Below are 22,280 nucleotides of genomic sequence, written 5' to 3' on the forward strand. Positions count from 1 at the left end.
CGCTGATACAGATGCTAGGTCATGGCCGAGAGATTCAGGAGGGATGTCAGCGGCATTACAGTGAGTGCATAGCTGATTGGAGGAGTCCCAAAAGCTCCGGGTACAGGAGATGATGCCGACAATGCATGTCACCGAGGCAAACACTACTATGTACAGCCGCAATGGAAAGCTTGGAGCACGAGATCAGCATCTTGGGTGGTGGTGTCCAAGGCATGGCTCAGTCTGTGACGGCCATGGCTGAGGGCCTCAACATCATATCCTGGATGCTGAGGAATGTGTCCCAGACGCTGTTGGACATTAGGGCGGCATGGTAGCATAGTGGTTAACACTGTTGCTTCACAGCTTCAGGGTCCCAGGTTTAATTTCCTCTTGGGTCACTGTCTGTGCGGAGTCTGCACGTTCTCCCCAGTCTGCGTGGGTTTCCTCCAGGTTCTCCGGTTTTCTTCCACAAGTCCCGAAAGCCATGCTTGTTAGGTGAATTGGACATTCTGAATTCTCCCTCAGTGTACCCGAACAGGTGCCAGAGTGTGGTGACTAGGGGATTTTCACAGTAACTTCACTGCAGTGTTAACGTAAGCCGACTTGTGACACTAATGAAGATTACTATTATTACCAAGGCACTGCAAAGCGTGGCCCAGTCACTGATGAGCATCGCAGAGGGCGGTGACAATATGGTGTTGACAACGGGGAGGTGCCAGGACTGGCAGAGCCAGATGACGCAGAGTCCTCTGGAGCTCACTCAAGCTGCCCCCCCCCATCCCATGGCGACCCCCAGAGCCCTACGGATACCGTCAGGGAAGACAAAGTGCTGGAGGCCAACCCGGGGTCTGACATCAAGGAGACAACGGCAGTCAGAACAGGATGACATGGCGATGCCAGTGAGACCAGTAAGTCGGCCAGGGCCCTCTGGCTCAAGGCCCTCCAGAGGATGTCCAGCAAGGGCATCAAAGGCCACAGGGTACGAAAAGTAGCGGGCTGCCTCCACCTCTGATATGCATCCTGGGGACACGCCTAAATGTAGCAGTAGACCACGTAAGATCGAGAAGAGTGAGGAGCACTGAGTGTACACTGGGGCGGAGGAGGGTGATTGACATGTCCACTATTAAAACATCTGTCACATTCATCTGCACAGTGGACCTGAGTGCACTCCCACCCCCTGTTGCCCTCAGCTCCCTGTCCCCCGGGCACGGTGGTCCAATATTAAACACCAAAATGTAGACCCCGTTTAGAGGATGGGGTGAGCGCGCTGTCAGCACTCTGGGATGATGTTACAAAAACCCTGGGAGGGTGGAACAGGGTATTTTGGCAGGGGGAGGGACAGTGGGGGATAGATGGGGAATGGGGCGGGGTGGGGGGGGGGAGGAAGGAAATGGGGTGAAGGAGTGAGCTGATGGACAAAACCTCGTCTTATGAGAAAGCAGGCAATGATGAGGGCCACCCTAGTCCTTCCAGTATGCCGGACCTTGTTGCCACCTGTCCTCCACCCTCCAGTTCCTCCCCTGGCTCTTCCACCATCCCCCCCTGGTCCGGCTCCTCCTCAGATGCGTCTGCGCGTCCCTCCTCCTCCTCCAGCATGTCATCCTGCTGCTGTGCCAGGTTGTGATGTAACATAATCTTTATTGTCACAAGTAGGCTTACATTAACACTGCAATGAAGTTACTGTGAAAATCCCCTCGTTGCCACACTCTGGCACCTGTTCGGGTGCACAGAGGGAGAACTCAGAATGTCAAAATTACCTAACAGCACGTCTTTCAGGACTTGCGGGAAGAAACCGGAGTGCCCGGAGGAAACCACGCTACATGGGGAGAACGTGCAGACTCCACACAGACAGTGACCCAAGCCAGGAATCGAACCTGGGACCCTGGAGCAACAATGCTACCCATTGTGCTGCCCATAAGGGCACAGCAGACCACCACAAAGCAAGAGGCCCTCTGGGGGTGTACTGCAGCACACCAACAGAGCAGTCCAAATATCAGAACCACATTTGTACAGTCCGATGCACCACTCAATGATAACATGGGTGGCAGTATGAGGGTTGCTATAGTGAATCTCCACCTTAGTCTGGGGCCTCAGCACTGGCACCATCAGCCAGGACCTCAGCAGGTACCCCTTATTCCCCAAGGACCAACCCGTCATCCTGAGGTGGTCATCGAAGACGCTGGCAATCTCCAAGTGTTCCACGATGTAGCTGTCATGCCGCTCCCTGGGAAGCATGCACATGATCCGGACGGGGTGGTTGCACATGAATTGAACATTCAAGGAATAGAAACTCTTCATGTTAATGAATGGCACTCCCTGATGCCACAGTGCGCGCAAGGTGACATGCAATTACCCCCTTTACCTGGGACATCCCAGCAATGGCAGAGAAACCTGCAGCCCTGGCGCCTTGGTGGGCTTGGTCCAGCTCAAAGTTGATTCAATCTGCTGTCTGGGTATGCAGGACATCCATAATCTCACAGATGCATTTGCTGTTGCTTGTGGAATGGCTGCACAAGTCCCCACTCGGACTCTGGAATGAACTGGTTGCATAAACGTTCAGGGCTGCGATGACCTTCACGGCCACCAGGAGCAGGTGCCCTCCTCCTCCACCGAATGCCAAGTCTATGAGGATGTGGCACAGGTGCTGCATTGTCTCTTTGTTGAGACGGAGTCTCCTGCGGCACATGCTGACCATCATCTAATTGAAAGGGCACAGAGACAAAAGAGGCGGCAGGAAACACACAGCCTCCAGGTATGAAACGTAAAAGAGTCAACAGTACAAAAAGTTACCAGCAACCTGCAAAAGCATTTCTGCAACACGCTCACCAAGTGTCCAGTTAGAGCAGTCCGCCCTTCCCTCCCACTCCCACAGCCCCAAGCAGTAGACCCTTAAAGGTGGGAATAATCACACTGGAGAGTCACACTGCGCAGGGCTTGCCAGAAGAGAGAAAGAGCATCCCTTCCCCCTCTCGAGCGCTGGTAGCAGGTCATCTTAAATCCTCCCATTTCTCGCTCCAGGCCACAGAAGCAAAAGAAGCGGCAGCAAACACACAGCATCCAAGCATGAAACATGAAACAATCAACAGTACAATAAAGTCACCAGCTTTGTTCAAAAGTGCTTCTCCAATGTTATCATCATCAGATCAGTCCGCCTCTTTTGGCCCTCCTCGCAGCTCCCAGCAGTAGGCCTTCAAAGGTGTGAGTTATCACACCAGAAAATTACACCGATGCAGAGCACGCCAGAAGAGTGAAAGAATACCCATTCATCTTCCCCAGCACTGGCAGCAGGTCATCCTACATCCTCCCTACTCTCATTCCAGGCCACAGAAGTAAAGGAGGTGGCAGTTAACAAGGACACAATCTACAGGCTGCCGCAGCAGCATTCGGATCAGTCCGCCTCAGCAGCATTCGGATCACTCTGCCTCTCTCTCCCCCTCCCGCAACTCCCAGCAGTGGACCCACAAATTAGGAATAATCACACTGGAAAGTCAGACTGACGTGGTGCACAGTGGGTGAGAGAAAGAGCACCCCTTCCCCCTCTCCAGCACTGGTAACAGGTCATCTTGCATCCTTCCTTCCCTTACTCCAGGCCACAGAAGCAGCAGAGGCAGCAGCAAATAAATACATGACCTTCAGACATTTGCAGCTACCCGCAGGAGCAATCAGCAAACGCACCCTGCAACACCACAGCTCTTACAAGTCCAATTCATTATTGGCAATAGCCTTCAGCTGTGAAGATTGAGGCTGCTCACAGCCAAAGGGAGTTAATGTGACGATCAGCATATAATCAAGAACAGGGCTGTGTCCTGGAAGCTTTTGGTAGGTCAGACAGTCAGCAGCTATAGTTGCTCCTGTTATGCGTTTCCACAATATTTAAAGATGGCTTGAAGGCCTCACAGACAAAAAGCACCTCACCCCCCCCCCCCCCCCCCCCCCCCCCCCCCCCGGGCGAATCCTGAACTTTAACAATGTAGCTCCCTGACCAAGCCCAACCCCCCTGAGGGGTATCCCCTGTCCCGAGCGCTGGGGAAGCAGCATCAATACCCTTGAACATCATGCCAGAATACGGAAATGCCTACTCATCTCCTAGGTTCCCCTCTGCAGCTACTGCGCTAACTTCACCTCTTCAAAAAGGAATACGAAACGATGCCCATGTGATTTCTCGCTGGAGAGCCGTTTCATTCATGGAACGTCAATCTTTCAAATGAGATGAAAATTAATGGAAATTGGGGCTAATGATATGGTCGCCCATATTTGACCGTGACCCAGAGCTCGCCATCGGGAGGGAGCAAGCCGGTTAGATAGCAGACAGATTTGCGCTTGGTACGAATCTCGATTTTAGCCTTTCCCGCCATTGAACCAGCATGCCCAGATCTGCGCCAGACGCAACGCGGTGGTTGAATTACGCCCTTTAAGTTAAATACAAATAGTTTCTTTTCATCCTCTGTGAAATATTGTTAATACTCTTCTATCAATATAATTGACATGATTGACTCGTGTTGATGGAAGAACCTCAATTAAGTTTGGCCTGAATTTTGTGGTCAGCAGCAAAGTATCAGTGTTTGCTGCTGACCTTGGACTTGGATTTGATTTATTGTCATGTGTACTGAGGTACAGTGAATAGTATTGTTCTATGTACAGTCCAGACAGATTGTTCCATACATGAAAAAACATAGGACATACATTTTTTTTTATAAATTTAGATTATCCAATTATTTTTTCCAATTAAGGGGGCAATTTAGTGTGGCCAATCCACCTACTCTGCACATTTTTGGATTGTGGGGGCGAAACCCACGCAGACACGGGGAGAATGTGCAAACTCCACACGGACAGTGACACAGAGCCAGGGTTGAACCTGGGACCTCAGCGCTGTGAGGCAGCTGTGCTAACCACTAGGCCACCGTGCTGCCCTACATAGGACATACATAAATACACAATGTAAATACAAAGACACCGGCACCAAGTGAAGCATACAGAGTGTAGTACTACTCAGTAGAGAAGATGTGTGAAGAGATCAGTTCAGTCCATAAGAGGGTCATTCAGAAGTCTGGTAACTGCGGGGAAGAAGCTGTTTCTTGACCTGATAGTGCATGTACTCAGACTTTTGTATCTCCTGCCCGGTGGAAGAAATTGGACGAGAGAATAACCCAGGTAAGAGGGGTCTTTCATTGTGCTGCCTACTTTCCCAAGGCAACGGGAGGTATAGACAGAGGCAGTTTTGCATGATGGCCTGGGCTGTGTTCACGACTCTGTAGTTTCTTACGTCTTGGGCCGAGCAGTTGCCAAACCAGGCTGTGATACAGCCAGATTGGATGCTTTCTTTTAAAAAAAATATTTTTATTCTCCTCCTTTTTCACATTTTCTCCCAAATTTGCACCCAACAATAAACAACAATCAGTAACGAATGCAATGTCAATCCCCACATCAATAACAACGATCCCATCCTCCCACCAAACCCCCAAACATTAGTCCGCATGTTAACCTAAGCAAACGACAAAAAGGAATCAGGAATCACCCATAGACACTATTAACACATAGGGTGCAATTTTCCGAAATGAAGACTAAGTGTTCGCGCCGTCGTGAACGCCGTTGCGTTTCATGGTGGCTTGAAACGGGCGCAGGGACTACAGATTGTGGCCCCCATAGTGGGCCAGCTCAGCACTGGAGCGGCTCACGCCGCGCCAATCTGCGCATGCGCGGGGGACTTCTTCAGCATGCCGGCCCCGAAGCAACAAGGCGTAGGGGTTCAGGAGCCGGCCACGCAAAAATGTAGGCCGGGGGGGGGCGGCCAGCCTATTGGTGGGCCCCAATCACGGGCCAGACCCCATTGGAGGCCCCCCACCCCCCGGTGAAGGAGCGCTTTTTCCCGCCCCACAGGCTGCCCCCCCCCCAACCCTTCACGCAGAGTTCCCGCCGGCAGCGACCAGGTGTGAACGGCGCCGGTGGAACTCTGCCATTTCCGCGCGGCTGCTTGGCCTATCCGGGCCGGAGAATCAGCGGCCCGCAACCGGCGCCGCGCCAAACGCGCCGGCGCAAATGCCGCTGATTCTCCGCACCTCGGAGAATCGCGCGCCGGCGTCGGGGCGGCATGGCGCAGTTGCGGCGATTCTCCAGCCCGGCGCAGGGATGGGAGAATTGCGCCCATACAGTCCCCCTCCCCCCAACCCGCCCAGCCCCACCTAATGTTCGATGTAATCTAATTCTCAAAATTGGATAATGAATAACGCCCATGAATTGTAGAACCCCGCCATCCTACCCCTCAGTTCAAATTTGACCTTCTCAAGAGTCAAGAATTCCAGCAGGTCCCCCCGCCATGCCAGGGCACAGGGTAGAGAGGTTGCTCAATGAAGCGAAGGTTACAATATCTGCCTCCGCACCCGTTTCCAACCTCGGCTGGTCCGACACCCCAAATATGGCCTCTTTGGGTCGTGGTCCAGTTTCATGTGCATCACTTTTGAAATTGCCCTAAAATCCTCCTTCCAGCAATCCTCCAGCTTTGGACAGGACCAAAACATGCGTACGTGGTTTGCGGGGCCCCTCCCACAATGTTCACACACATCTTCTACTCCCTCAAAGAGCCGGCTTTCCTCGCCCTTGTAAAGTGTGCTCTATATACCCCCTTCAGCTGTATCAGCCCCAACCCCGCACACGAAGTTCACCCTGCGGAGCACCTCACACCAGAATCCCTCCTCCATACCCTCTCCCAACTCTTCCTGCCACTTTGCCTTGATCCCTTCCAGCGGTGTCTTCTCCTCTTCCAAAATAACCCTGTAAACCGCCGATACTGTCCCCTTCTCCAGTCCCCCTGTCGTCAGCACCTCCTCCAGCAATGTGGGAGCCAGCTCTACTGGGAAGCTCTGTATCCCTTTTCTGGCAATGTCTTGAACCTGCATTTACCTACATTTTTCCTCTGCTCCAGCCCATAATTCGCTCCCAGCTGCTTCATCCCATTTGTGGTTTAGCACATGGCTGGTTTGTAATGCAGAACAAGGCAGCAGCACGGGTTCAATTCCCGTACCGGCCTCCCTGAACAGGCGCCGGAATGTGGCGACTAGGGGCTTTTCACAGTCACTTCATTGAAGCCTACTTGCGACAATAAACGATTATTATTATCATTAAAAAGACCCCCAAGAAACAAATCTTTTAGTGTCCTAATTCCTTTCTCCTCTCATCTCTGAAAATTTCCATCCCATTTCCCTGGCTCAAATCTATGGTTCCCCGAATCAGCATTTCCCTTGACCCTGCCCTCAACCCAAAGTGCTGGCAATACTGCCTCCAAATTCTTAATGCTTTCTATGGTGCATCTGTAAAAATTGGCAAGAGCCAATGTGGACATGCCGAATTTCCTTAGTTTCCTGAAGAAGTATAGGCGCTGTTGCGCATTCTTGGTTGTAGCATTGACTCGGGTGGACCATGACAAATTATTAGTGATGTGCACACATGGGAATTTCAAGCTGTCAACCATTTCCACCTCGGCACCATTGATGCAGACAGGGGTGTGTACGATACTTCACTTCCTGAAGTCAGTGACCAGATCCTTTGTTTGCTGACGTTGAGAGAGAGATTTCTGCTGTTACACTATGCCACTAGGTTCTCTATCTCCCTCCTGTATTCTGACTCATCGTTGTTTGAGATCCGACCCACTACTGTTGTGTCATCAGCAAACTTGTAGATGGAGTTGGAGCCAAATTCTGCCACACAGTTGTGTGAGTATAGAGAGTATAGTAAGGGGCTAAGTACACAGTCATGTGGGGCCCTGGTATTGAGGACTATCATGGAGGAGGTGTTGTTTATCCTTACTAATTGTGGTCTATGAGTCAGGAAGTTGAGGATCCAGTTGCAGAGGGAGAAGTCCTAGGTTTTGGCGTTTTGAAACAAGCTTGGCTGGGATTATGGTGTTGAAGGTGGAGCTGTAGTCTATGAATAGGAGCCTGATGTATGAGTCCTTGTTGTCGACATGCTCCAGGCATGAGTGTAGGGCCAGGGAAATGGCATCTGCTGTTGGCTGGTTTGGCAGTATGCAAATTGCATTGGATCAAGGCATTCTGGGAATATGGAGGTGATGTCGCATGACCAACCTCTTGAAGCACTTGATAATGATCGATGTCAAGGCCACCGGACGGTAGTTGTTGAGGAACATTGCATGATTCTTCTTTTCCGCCAGTATGATGGTGGTCTTCTTGAAGAGGTGGGAACCTCAGAACGGAGTAGGGAGAGGTTGTCCGTGAACACACCCGCCAGTTGGCGGTGGAAGAGGTGGGAACCTCGGAACAGAGTAGGGAGAGGTTGTCCACGAACACACCCGCCAGTTGGTCCATGCATGATCTTAGTGCAGGGCCAGGACTCCGTCAGGACCTGTTGCTTTCCGAGGGTTCACTTTCAAACAGGCTGATCTGACTTCGGAAGTTATGACAATAGGTATGGGTGTGTCCGAGGCTGCTGGGGCAGTTGACAACGGTTTGATAGGTTCCTGCTCGAAATGAACATGGAATGCATTGAATTCATCAGGGAGGGGTGCGCTGCTGCCAGAGATGCTACTCGCCTTGAAGAAGTCTGGCTGCAATGATCAAGCGATCTCTGGATTTCCCTTTCCAACACCAGTTTGAATTTGGTGCCAAGTCAGGGGGATCTCCAGACGTCCAAATATTACATAGCATGGTAAGCTGCCAATTGTATTGAAGTATTTTCACAGACAATAATGTTCGTAACGCTGCACATCCGTTGGGTAAAGGAGGAATCTATAGCTAGTCTTTTCTGAGCACAGGTTTATCCACAAAACCCAGAGAGCGCAGGCACAATTTTCCTTTTCCTTCCTCCCACATAGGTGGAAACATGTTTTTATGTATACATAAAAATAAATCCTTAACCTTTCTCCAAATAGTAACAACTACTGTCACTTACAATGAGAGCAAGTACTTTATTGTTACAAGAATGCAACATTAACAAGTAAACCAGGAAGTAAAATGCACTGAATTTTTCACTGTAAACTAAAACTTTACAAAGAGCAAAGGAAATGTTTGGGACATACCTGTGGGATTAAGGTAGAACCTGGGGTTGCAAACAAGCTTTTAAAATTATGTATATTATTTGTTTGTTTTATAATAGAAAATCAACAATTATAATAGTTTTTCAGGGCCAATGAAGTAATTTAAAATTAATTTTCATTGGCATTTCAAAAGCCAGATAATCCTCATTCTGCAGGGTATGAATTTTCCATGGACTTTTATAGTGAGGCTAATAAAAGTCAAAGTGCAATCTTTTAAAAAAAATTTTTTTTTACGGGATGTGTGCGTCACTGGCTAGGCCAGCATTTTTTGCCCATCCCTAATTTCCTTTGAGAAGGTGGTGGTGAGCTGCCTTTTTGAAGTGCTGCAGTCCATGTGGTGTAGGTACACCCACTGTGCTATTATGGAGGGAGTTAAAGGATTTTAAACCAGCAACAGTGAAGGAACGGCGATATATTTCCAGGATGATGAATGAGTTGAAGGGGAAGGTCTAGGTGGTGGTGGTGTTCCCAGGTATCTGCCACCCTTGTCCTACTAGATGGTAGTGGTCGTGAGTTTGGAAGGTGATGCTTTTGTCGCTACAGTATTTATATGGCTAGCCCAATTCAGTTTCTGGTCATTGGTAACCCCCAGGCTGTTGATAGTGGGGGAATTCAGTGATTCAAGGGATGATGGTTTGATTTTCTCTTATTGGAGATGGTCATTTCCTTGTACTTGTGTGGCACGAATGTTACTTGCCACTTGTCAGCCCAAGCCTGGATATTGTCCAGGCCTTTCTGCATTTGCCCATGGACTGCTTCAGTGTCTGAGGAATCGTAAATGGTGCGAACAACCTCACACCTGACTTTATGTTGGAAGGAAAGTCATTGATGAAGCAGCTGAAGATGGTTGGGCCTGGGGAACTATCCTGAGGAGCTCCTGTAGCGATGTCCCGGGACTGAGATGACTGATTTCAAATAACCTCAACCATCTTCCTTTGTGCTAGGTATGACCCAAACCAGTCGCGAGTCTCCCCCCCCCCAATTCCCATTGATTCCTGTTTTGTTAGGGCTCCTTGATGCTGTACTCGATCAAATGCTGCCTTAATGTCCTGTGCAGCCACTCTCACCTCACTATGGAGCTAAGCTCTTTTGTCCATATTTGAGTCTGTACCTTATACTTGGTTTCACTCTGGGGGCTGGGTGCAACTTCAACAGCACATCCCACCGGAATGAATAGAGCCACTGCCAACTTTTGGATTTCTATGTTTAACTTATACATATGTGGACAGCAAAAGCTGCTGTCAGCTTCAGAAGGACAATTACTGTAAATGCTGGGGGCTGGTTTAGCACAGGGCTAAATCGCTGGCTTTGAAAGCACACCAAGGCAGGCCAGCAGCACAGTTCAATTCCTGTACCAGCCTCCGGAATGTAGCGACTGGGGGCTTTTCACAGTAACTTCATTTGAAATCTACTTGTGACAATAAGCAATTTTCATTTCATTTCATTACTGCTGCAACATCTAGGCCAATTGATACTAAAGAAACTAGATTAAATTATTTGCCACGCAATGTACACAGTATTCTGTCTCATAATGACTATTTAATTCAGTACATAGTTATAATTTGTGCACTTACCAATTATTTTAAGACCACAGTGGCCGAATCTTTGTTTTCATTCCAGAAAAGTGCAGGTGGAAGGTGGTATTTCTTCAATCAGCCTTCGTGGTCAAGGACATCAGTTCTTTATTGGTACCTTTACTTCCCAGATATATCGATTTAACTTCACCGAGTTCAAAGAGGAACTGATTACCACATGTCACTCTGACGCTGTTCTTGATGTTGCATTTCCCTGGTAAGTTTGTCAAACCTGTGATATTTATGAACATTTGGTCCCTTTGTCATTTATCTATATTACTAAACAAAAAATGGTTATCAAAATATTCTGTTTTCAAAATTTTACAGCAAGCACTATTTGAAAACACCTTAAGATTTCATTTGATTGCTTACAAACTTATGAATTAGGAGCTGAGTCGGCCACGTGGCCCTTTGAGCCTGCACCGTCATTCAATGAGATCATGGCTAATCAGAATGTAACCTCAATCTCACATACCTACCCCGATAACCTTTGACCCCCTCGTTAATCAGGAATCTATTTAACCCTGCCTTAAACATATTTAATGATTGTGCTTTCAATGTTACTGAATTTCAAAGATATTTTTTTAAAAAGTTAAATTATTTTGCTGGAGGGAGAAATGGCATGGCTGAGTCCCAGATCTCTAAGAAACAGCAGGACAACAGACTAAGGGGACAACCTTCTTCTGCAGACGAAAGTCATGGTTAGACGGTGAACAACAGAATCCAATTCTACTTGAATGGCATGGCACAAATAGCAGTCACAGTTACTGGATTGGTTTATTTGTGTCATATTCAAAGATTGAGGTACAACTCAGAGCAAGTTTTAAAAAATTATTTCATGGAATGTTTGTGTTTGTGACTCCAGCATTTTTATTGTCCACCCCTAATTGCCCTTGAGAAGGAGTGATGAGCCACGTTTGTGAACCACTGCAGTTCATGTGGTGTAGGTATATATGTAGGGATGGAATTCCAGGATTTTCACCAAGTGATAGTGAAGAAACAGCCATATAGTTCCAAGTGTGTGGTTTGGAGTCGAACATGCAGGTGGTGGTGTTCCCATGCATCAGCTGCCTTTATCCTTCTCGGTGGTAGAGTTACGGATTTCGAAGATGCTGTCAAAGGAACTTTGGTAAGTTGCTGTGGTGCATCTTGTAGATGGTACACACTACTACCATTTACAGTGATGGTCAAAGGAATGGATGTTGAAAATGATGGGGTCAATCAAATGGGCTTCTTTCTCCTGGATGATGTTGAGCTTCTTGAGTGTTGTTGGAACTGCACTCATCCAGGCAAATGGGGAGTATTCCACCACACTCCTGACTTGATACTTGAAGACGGTGGACAGGCTTTGGGGAGTCAGGAAGTGATTTAGTCTCTGCAGAATTCAAAAAGAACGCACCCTTTGTGTGAGAGCCTGCAGTTGCGTGCAAGTGAAATTTAAAGGGGTGAGATCAATAAAGAGGCACGCCACAATGTCAACATTTTGGAAGCTTTCAGAAAGACACAACAGACACCTTAACCAATCAATTAACTTTTCCAAGTGGGCATAAGGGCGGATGGGAGGAGACAACAGTGTAGAAGTGGACTTCCGGTTGCGGCTATGACCAGCTAAGTCGCACGTTTGGCTGCTCCTGCTACAAAGGTGTTTTCGGGCCGATTGGAGGGCCCCAACGGCGCTGTAAGGACAAATCCCGGTGGGGGAAGGCTCCCTGAAGAGAACCAGACCAACTTTATGGTCGGTACCCGGAGTGGGGTGGTAAAGAAAGCAACAGCAGCTCCCAAAAAAAAGCGGGGGAAGAAGACCAAAATGGCGGCCGGTGGCGCACCCGAGGAATGGAGGAAATGGGCGGAGGAGCAGCAGGCCGCTCTCCTGCGCTTCTTTACGGAGCTGAAAATGGAGCTCTTGGAGTCAATGAATGCGACGACCACCAGGCTGATGGGAGCCCAGGCGACCCAAGAGGCGTCGATTCGGGAGCTGCAACAGGAGATGACTGTGAGGGAGGAGGAGGCCACGGTCCTCGTGGGAAAGGTAGAGGTGCACGAGGCACTCCACCTGAAATGGCAGAGCCGTTTTGAGGAGCTGGATACCCGAATGAGGCGGAAGAACCTGAGGATCCTGGGCCTGGCAGAAGGCCTGGAGGGGTCAGACCTCCCGGGATATGTAGCAGAAATGCTGAGCTCCCTGATGGGGGCAGGGGCCGTCCCCTCGCCCCTGGAGCTGGAAGAGGCCTACAGGGTCATGGCTAGGAGGCCAAGAGCAAATGAGCCCCCGAGGGCGGTGCTGGTGCGGTTCCAGCGACTCAGCGACCGTGAGAGAGTGCTGGAGTGGGCCAAGAGGGAAAGGAGCAGCAAGTGGGAGAATTCGACGGTGAGGGTCTACCAGGACTGGAGTGCGGAGGTGGCAAAGCGGCGGGCCCGGTACAACCGGACGAAGGCGGTGCTACATGCAAAACGGATCAAGTTCGGAATGCTGCAGCCAGCGCGCTTGTGGGTCACCTACAGGAACCAACACCACTATTTTGAGTCCCCAGAGGAGGCGTGGGCCTTTGTACAGGAAGAGAAACTGGACTCGAATTAGACCCAGGGGATACTTGGCGGCCGTAGCCGCTCGGGTACTTTCAGCTGAATTCTCTGTTTGGATTTTGAACTCTTGCTGTGGTTTTTCTTCTGATGTTTTTCCCCCCTTTGCCAACTTCCCTTAGTTATTGTTATTGTGGTTATTCATGGTTATTTATGGTTATTTATGCTGTTTGGTAGAGGGCGACTGTTAAGTACATCGTTATTTGTTATTTATCTGTTATTTACAATGTTAAGTTGGGGAGGTGGGACGGGGGGGGAGAGCAGATCGGGGATATGGGCCCCTAGGGGGGGTTCTTTTACAGGCATGGACGGGGACGGGGGTGGAGCTGAAGATGGCGGGGTGGGGTGTGGCAGGGCGAAAGCGCGGGCTTTCCTCTGTTTTCCCGCGCGTGGGGCAGAGGAGGGGGGAGGGGAGGAGTGCGGGGCGTGGCTAGCAATGGCGACCTTTCCCGCGCTGGAGCGGGACCAGGGAGGAGTGGCAAGGGGGGGGAGGCCCCCCCCCCCCCAAGCCGGGGGGAGTCGGAGTGTGGCAGGAGCAGCCGGGTCAGCGTGAACCAGCTGACTTACGGGAGTACGATGGAGGGTACATCGCGGCTAGGAGGGGTCCTAGCCTGGGGGGGGGGGGGGGGGGGGGGGGGGGGGGGGGGGTTAGGGAGGGACACCGGGTTGCTGCTGAAAAGACCAGAAACGGGAAGTGGAGGACTGGAGAGGTGGGGGGAGGGGGACATCGCCATGGGGAGCGGGTCAGAAGGGGAGGGTCGACCCGGGGCGAGCAGGGAACAGGACATGGCTAATCGGCAGGGGAAGGGGGCGGGTCGTCCCGCGACCCGGCTGATCACTTGGAACGTGAGGGGGTTGAATGGGCCGGTCAAGAGATCAAGGGTATTCTCACACCTGAAGGGACTGAAGGCTGATGTAGCAATGTTACAGGAGACCCATTTGAAGGTAGTGGACCAGGTTCGCCTGAGAAGGGGGTGGGTGGGACAGGTGTTCCACTCAGGATTGGACGCAAAGAACCGGGGGGTGGCGATTCTGGTGGGAAAGAGGGTGTCATTCGTGGCGGAGGAGGTGGTGGCGGATAAGGAGGGTAGGTATGTGATGGTGAAGGGTAAGCTGCAGGGGGAGAAAGTGGTGATGGTCAACGTATATGCCCCGAACTGGGATGACGCGGGTTTTATGAGGCGCCTATTGGGCCTCATTCCGGGACTGGAGGCAGGGGGCTTGATCATGGGGGGGGACTTTAACACAGTGCTGGACCCCGGGCTAGACAGATCGAGCTCAAGGACCAATAGGAGGCCGGCAGCGGCAGAAGTGCTGAGGGGGTACATGGAGCAGATGGGAGGAGTAGACCCATGGAGGTTTGGTAGGCCGAGGGCGAGGGAGTATTCCTTTTTCTCCCACGTCCATAGAGTGTACTCCAGAATCGATTTCTTCGTGTTGAGCAGGGGGCTGATCCCGAGGGTACGGGAAGCTGAGTACTCGGCCATTGTGATCTCTGATCATGCACCGCATTGGGTGGATGTGGAAATGGGGGAGGCGCGGGACCAGCGCCCGCTGTGGCGGCTGGATGTGGGGCTGTTAGCGGACGACGAGGTGTGTAAAAGGGTCCGGAAGAGCATTGAGAGCTATCTGGACTTGAATGACACGGGTGAGGTGCAGGTGGGGATGGTCTGGGAGGCCCTGAAGGCAGTGATCAGGGGAGAGCTGATCTCCATAAGGGCGCACAGAGAAAGAAAGGAGAGGCAGGAGAGGGAGAGGCTGGTGGGGGAGCTATTGGAAGTGGATAGGAGATATGCGGAGGCACCAGAGGAGGGGCTGCTGGGAGAACGGCGCAGCCTGCAGGTCAAGTTCGACCTGCTGACCACCAGGAAGGCAGAGACGCAGTGGAGAAGGGCACAGGGCGCGGTCTATGAGTATGGGGAAAAGGCGAGCAGGATGCTGGCACACCAGCTTCGCAAACGAGATGCGGCTAGGGAGATTGGGGGAGTGAAGGAGAGGGGCGGGAAGGTAGTGCAGAAGGGGCAAGAAGTGAACGGGGTCTTCAGGGATTTTTACAAGGAGTTGTATCGGTCTGAGCCGCCGACGAGGAGAGGGGGAATGGAGGACTTCCTAAACAAATTGAGGTTCCCAAGGGTCCAGGAGGGGCTGGTAGAAGGGCTGGGGCGCCAATAGGGCTAGAGGAGCTAGTCAAGGGAATAGGTCAGATGCAAGCGGGGAAGGCGCCGGGGCCAGATGGGTTCCCGGTGGAATTCTATAAGAAAAATGTGGACTTGGTGGGACCGGTACTGGTACGAGCCTTTAATGAGGCGCGAGAGGGGGGGGTTCTGCCCCCGACAATGTCGCAGGCTCTGATCTCCCTGATATTGAAGCGGGATAAAGACCCCGTGCAGTGCGGGTCCTACAGGCCTATCTCGCTTCTGAACGTGGATGCCAAGTTGCTGGCAAAGATCCTGGCAGCTAGAATAGAGGATTGTGTGCCAGGGGTAATCCATGAGGACCAGACGGGGTTCGTGAAGGGGCGGCAGCTCAACACGAACGTGCGGAGATTGCTGAATGTAATTATGATGCCGGCAGTGGAGGGGGAGGCTGAGATAGTGGTAGCGCTGGACGCGGAGAAGGCATTCGATAGGGTGGAGTGGGAGTACCTGTGGGAGACGTTGGAACGGTTTGGGTTTGGGGAAGGGTTTATTAAGTGGGTGAAGTTGCTCTACTCGGCCCCGACGGCGAGTGTAGTGACAAACGGGAGGAGGTCGGAGTATTTCGGGCTCCACCGAGGGACCAGGCAGGGATGTCCCCTATCCCCCCTACTTTTCGCACTGGCGATTGAACCGTTGGCGATGGCACTGAGGGGTTCAGGGGGGTGGAGAGGACTGACTAGGGTAGGGGAGGAACATCGAGTATCGCTGTATGCGGATGATCTACTGCTGTACGTGGCAGACCCAGAAGGGGGAATGCCGGAGATAATGGAACTATTAGCAGAGTTTGGGGACTTTTCGGGGTACAAACTAAATTTGGGCAAAAGCGAGGTTTTTGTGATACACCCGGGGGACCAGGGAGAGGGTATTGGGAGACTCCCCTTCAAGCGAGCAGGAAAGAGCTTTAGGTACTTAGGGGTGCAGGTGGCAAGGAACTGGGGGACCCTCCACAAGTTGAACTTTTCCAGGCTGGTGGAACAGATGGAGGAGGAATTTAAGAGGTGGGACATGGTACCGTTGTCGCTGGCGGGGAGGGTGCAGTCAATCAAAATGACGGTCCTCCCAAGGTTCTTGTTTTTATTTCAGTGCTTGCCCATCTTCCTCCCTAGGGCCTTCTTCAAAAAGGTGACGAGTAGCATCATGAGCTACGTGTGGGCGCATGGCACCCCAAGGGTGAGGAGGGTCTTTTTGGAGCGGAGTAGGGACAGTGGAGGGCTGGCACTGCCCAATCTCTCGGGGTACTACTGGGCGGCAAATGTGTCAATGGTGCGCAAGTGGATGATGGAAGGGGAGGGGCAGCTTGGAAACGAATGGAGAGGGCGTCCTGTGGCAACACAAGCCTGGGGGCCCTAGTAACGGCACCATGGCCGCTCCCCCCCACGAGGTACACCACGAGCCCGGTGGTGGCGGCCACCCTCAAGATATGGGGGCAGTGGAGGCGACATAGGGGGGAAATGGGAGGTCTGTTGGCGGCGCCAATAAGAGGGAACCATAGATTCATCCCGGGGAACATCGACGGGGGATTTCAGAGCTGGTACAGGGTGGGCATACGGCAGCTGAAGGACCTGTTTATAGAGGGGAGGTTTGCGAGCCTGGGAAGGCTGGAGGAGAAGTTTGAGCTTCCCCCGGGAAACATGTTCAGATATTTACAAGTGAAGGCATTTGCTAGGCGGCAGGTGGAGGGGTTTCCCCTGCTCCCCAGTAAGGGGGCGAGTGATAGGGTGCTCTCGGGGGTCTGGGTCGGAGGGGGGAAGATATCAGACATCTACAAGATAATGCAGGAGGCGGAAGCAGCATCAGGGGAGGAGCTGAAAGCCAAGTGGGAAGGGGAGCTGGGAGAGCAGATAGAAGACGGGACGTGGGCGGATGCACTGGAGAAGGTCAACTCTTCCTCCTCGTGTGCGAGACTGAGCCTCATTCAATTTAAGGTGCTGCATAGAGCTCACATGACGGGGACAAGGATGAGCCGGTTCTTTGGGGGTGAGGACAGGTGTGTCAGATGTCTGGGAAGCCCAGCGAACCATGTGCATATGTTCTGGGCATGTCCGGTGCTGGAAGGGTTCTGGAAGGGGGTGGCAAGGACGGTGTCGAAGGTGGTGGGGTCCAGGGTCAAACCAGGATGGGGGCTTGCGATCTTTGGGGTCGGGGTAGAACCGGGGGTACAGGAGGCTAGGGAGGCCGGAATACTGGCCTTTGCGTCCCTAGTGGCTCGACGAAGGATATTAATTCAATGGAAGGACGCGAGGCCTCCAAGCGTTGAAACTTGGATTAACGATATGGCTAGCTATATTCAGCTAGAAAGGATCAAATTTGCCCTGAGAGGGTCGGTACAGGGATTCGCCAGGCGGTGGCAACCTTTCCTTGACTTTTTAGATCAGAGATAGACGTTCGGGGTCGTGGCAGCAGCAACCCGGGGGGGGGGGGGGAGGGGGGGGGGGGAGGGGGAGGGGGGGGGGCAGCAAGGGTCGTGGGGGGACATGCACGACTGTAACGCGGGCAAGTCTGCTCGCTGCTCATGTCTGAAACTGTAGGCTGCCTTGTTTGTTAAGGTTGCCTGGGGGGGGGGGGGGGGGGGGGAGGACTGGTGCGCGCGAGAGGGCGGGCGAGGGAGGGACATTTGCCTAGAGGGATTGTGTTGTAAATAATTTAAAAATTAGTAGGGGTAAATGTCTGTATGGAAAAACTCTTTCAATAAAAATTATTTTTAAAAAAAACAGTGTAGAAGTGAATATTTGATAGGAGTTTCCCGTCAGCATGTAAAACAGGTTACGATTATCCGCTGCCACCCTCAATGGCAATTTAGCATGGCCAATCCACCTAACCCGCACATCTTTGGACTGTGGGAGGAAACCGGAGCACCCGGAGGAAACCCACGCACACACGGGGAGGACGTGCAGACTCCACACAGACAGTGACCCAGCCGGGAATCGAACCTGGGACCCTGGAGCTGTGAAGCATTTATGCTAACCACCATGCTACCGTGCTGCCCCAAGAATCCCAAAAGAATCCCATCTGCTCACAGAACATGTACCCTCATGAGTATTCCAAAGGATGTAGTCATAGAGTTCCCTGAATGAATGATTTATTGCCTCTAATAAATGGAGGATGTCCAAAAGTCTGGCCAAATCCATCTCTTAGCAGTAGCTTTACTGAAATTGGGCCAGGAGAGGGGGCGGAGTATACTATGACACTGAGAGTGTTCATTCGGAAGGCGAGGATTTTACGGGCTAATAGGTGCCGAGACTCTAATCAAGCCCTTGGACCTTCACATGTTTGCCCAATAGTCGTGAAAAAATCTTTTTGATACCATCAGTTTTCCAAAATAGGCAGCTCTGGCCCTTGCAATCCTAAAAATACAGGCACAACATGGAGTCCTCAAGGTTCCGCTTCATTGATAATGAAGAGCACACATCAGCTGCAATACATCCTAGTTCCTAGCCCATTTCTGCCCTGAACATCGTCTTCCCATCCCATATGAGCATCGAGACCATCCTCCCATTGACTGCAAAACATTGCTGTATGGATGTACCATCACTGAGCTCAGTGAGTGTTATGGTGAGGGGAGGTCAAGCAGAATGAATGGGTCAGCGCTGCATCCCTTCTTTTTGATGACAGTCGTGTGGGCGTTATGCTGACAGTTCCAAGATAGAATATGGTTAAAGATAAGCACCAGTCTGCAACTGCGGGTGGTGCCGCTGATCGCCAGCTGAGCAGGATTCTCCAGCGGGTGATTAGGGAAGCAAAGGCAAGGGCACAGCCCTCTTCCCCATATGAAGTACTGGCTGGTCCAATACCCCGAAGACTGTCACTCTTGGGCACAGCTCCATCCTCACCCCCACAACCGTGAAAATTGCCTCGAATAAGGCCGTCCAGAAGGCAAAAAGTCTGGGGCATGCCCACAGCATGTGGCTGGGCCTCCCTGGCATCGTTCACATTTGTCCTCCACCTCCGCAAAGAACCTGCTCATTCGGATTCTTGTCAGGTATGCTCTGCGCCCCACTTTAAGCTGCATGAGGCCGAGCTTGGGTAGCAGGAGGTGGAGTTGGCCCTGTTCATTGCTTCGCTCCAGAGTTCCCACCCCATTCCTGTCCCTAGCTCTTCCTCCCATTTCGCCCTTGTTCCATCCAGTGGGGAGCGTGTCCTTTCTAAGAGTCATCCGTATATGACCATAAGACATAAAACATGGAATTAGGCCAATCGGCCCATCGAGTCTGCTCCGCCATTCAATCGTGGCTGATATTTTTCTCATTCCCATTCTTCTGCCTTATTAATCAAGAACCTATCTATCTCTGTCTTAGAGACACTCAATGATTTGGCCTCCACAGCCTTCTCCAGCAAAGAGTTCCCAGATTTATCACCCTCTGGCTGAAGAAATTCCTGAGATTGTGTCCTCTGGTTCTAGTTTTTCCTACAAGTGGAAACATCCTCTCCACATCCACTCTGTCTAGGCATTGCAGTGTCCTGTAAGTTTCAATAAGATCCCCCCTCATCCTTCTAAACTCCAATGAGTACAGACCCAGAGTCTTCAACTGATCCTCATACAATAAGCTCTTCATTCCAGGGGTCATTCTTGTGAACCTCCTCTGGACCCTTTTCAAGGCCGGCACATCCTTCCTTAAATACAGGGCCAAAAGCTTCTCACAAATACTCCAAATGGGGTCTGACCAGAGCCTCAGAAGCACAACTCTGCTCTTGTATTCAAGCCCTCTCAACATGAATACTAACATTGCATTTGCCTTCCTAACTGCCGACTGTTAACCTGAAGAGAATCATGAACAAGAAATCCCAAGTTCCTTTGTGCTTCTGATTTCGTAAGCATTTCCCCATTTATAAAATAGTCTATGCCTCCATTTTTCCTTCCAAAGTGCATAACCTCACACTTTTTCACATTTTATTCCATCCGCCACTTCTTTGCCCACTCTCCTAGCCTGTCCAAGCCCTTTTGCAGTGCCTGCTTCCTCAATACTACCTGTCCCTCTAAAGATCTTTGTATATGTCCCCGCAGTTCCCCTTTTCCAGACTGTCCGCGTCCAGTAACTCCTCCAACATTGTGTCTCTCAGGGACCTAGTGTACCTCGTCATTCCTTGCAGAGAAACTTCTTGATTTGCGAACATCAGAGTTTTGTCCGTTCGGTAGTTCCAGTCTCTCTGTCAGCTCTTCTAGGGTCGCAGGTCTGTCCCTGTGTACTCCCGAACCGTTAATGTCCCCCCGGCCTGTCTTCACCTCTTAAAAATGGCGTCTAGCATGGCTGGTGGAAACCTGTGGCTGCTGCAGATGGGGGTCATGGTGGACACCTCGGTTAAACTGAAGTGTTCGTTCATCTGATTCCAGGTTCTTAGTATTGCTATTACCACTGGGCTGGTTAAGTGTTTTGCCGACGAGGACGGGAGTGCTGTCGTGGCGAGGGCTCGGAGGGTCGTTCCTGTTCCGGATGACTCCTTCATCCTAACCTATTCCATGTTTGGTTCCTCCACCCATCCCCTCACTGTCTCAGCCATGGCTGCCTAGTGATAGTATTGCAAATTCATGAGGGCCAGGTCTCCCATGCTTCTTCTTTATAGTGTTGGTTTAGGGATTCTTGGATTTTCCCCCCCACACAAACATCATAACCATTTTGTCTACTTTTTGGAAAAAGGCCTTGGGGATGAAGATCGGTATGGATCGAAACAGGAAGAGGAACCTGGGCAGTACGTTCATCTTGATTGTCTGCACCCTTTCTGCCGGGGAAAGCGGGAATGCAACCCACCTTTGTAGGTCCTTTTTTAAAAAACATTTAGACTACCCAATTCATTTTTTCCAATTGAGGGGCAATTTAGCGTGGCCAATCCGCCTAACGTGCACATCTTTTGGATTGTGGGGGTGAAACCCACGCAGACAAGGGGAGAATGTGCAAACTCCACACGGACAGTGACCCAGGGCCGGGATTCGAACCCAGATCCTCAGCGCCGTAGGCAGCAATGCTAACCACTGTGCCACCGTGCTGCCCCTGTAGGTCCTTTTTAACTTCCTCCGCCAGATTGGTCAGATTCCACATGTGGATCCGTGTCCAATCATGGGCTATCTGGATCCCAGGTAGCGGTATTTGTTTTGGGCTATTTTAAATGGGAGACCCTCCAACTCTGCCCCTCCCCTTTTCGGAATCACCAGAAAAACCTCACTTTTACCCAGGTTGAGTTTGTAGCCCAAGAAGACTCCAAACTCTTCCAGAAGCTTGATGATTTAGTTCACGCCATTTTGCGGATCCGAGATGTAGAGGAGAAGATCATCCGTAGAGTGAGACTCTGTGCTCTCTGCCTCCTCCTCGGATTCCATTCTAGCCTCTCACATTTTGCAGGGCGATCGGCAGGGGTACAATTGGCAGGGCGAACAGGAACGGGAACAGTGGCATCCTGCCTGGTGCCTCTGTGCAACTGGACGTATTCAGAGCTGGGTTGTGTTGGTCCGAACTCTCACCTTGGGGATGTTGTACAGGAGTTTCACTCATGAGGATAACCTCGTCCCTAGCCCAAACTGCTCCAGCACCTCAATGAGGTACTTCCACTCGCCAGTTTCTGAATCCAGGGAGACGATCATCTCTGATGTTCTCTCCCCAGATGGGGTCAGTATCAACATTCAGCAGCCGTCTGATGTTTGCAGTTAGCTGCCTACCCTTAACAAAGCCTGTCTGGGGGGACCGTACGGTGGTGCAGTGGTTAGCACTGCTACCTCACGGCACTGATGACCCGGGTTCGATCCCGGCCCTGGATCACTGTTCCATGTGGAGTTTGCACATTCTACCAGTAACTGCATGGGTCTCACCCGCACAGCGCAAGGATATGCAGACTAGGTGGATTGGCCATGCTAAATTGCCCCTTTATTGGAAAAAAATTGGGTACGTCAAATTTATTTTTTAAAAATCAAAGCCT

General features: G+C 51.2%; 1 protein-coding gene across 2 annotated transcripts in view; it reads left to right on the top strand.

The window, feature by feature from the left end:
* cfap52 (cilia and flagella associated protein 52) overlaps window positions 1-22,280 on the top strand; it is a 102,077-nt gene that overhangs the window by 24,863 nt on the left and 54,934 nt on the right. For both annotated transcript variants that reach the window (XM_038777099.1, XM_038777100.1), the window contains exon 8: window positions 10,646-10,816. In XM_038777099.1, the coding sequence (XP_038633027.1) occupies window positions 10,646-10,816 (171 nt within the window). The remainder of the gene's footprint in view (window positions 1-10,645; window positions 10,817-22,280) is intronic.

Source organism: Scyliorhinus canicula, chromosome 18 (genome assembly GCF_902713615.1).
Source record: "Scyliorhinus canicula chromosome 18, sScyCan1.1, whole genome shotgun sequence".
Taxonomy (NCBI): Eukaryota; Metazoa; Chordata; class Chondrichthyes; order Carcharhiniformes; family Scyliorhinidae; genus Scyliorhinus; species Scyliorhinus canicula.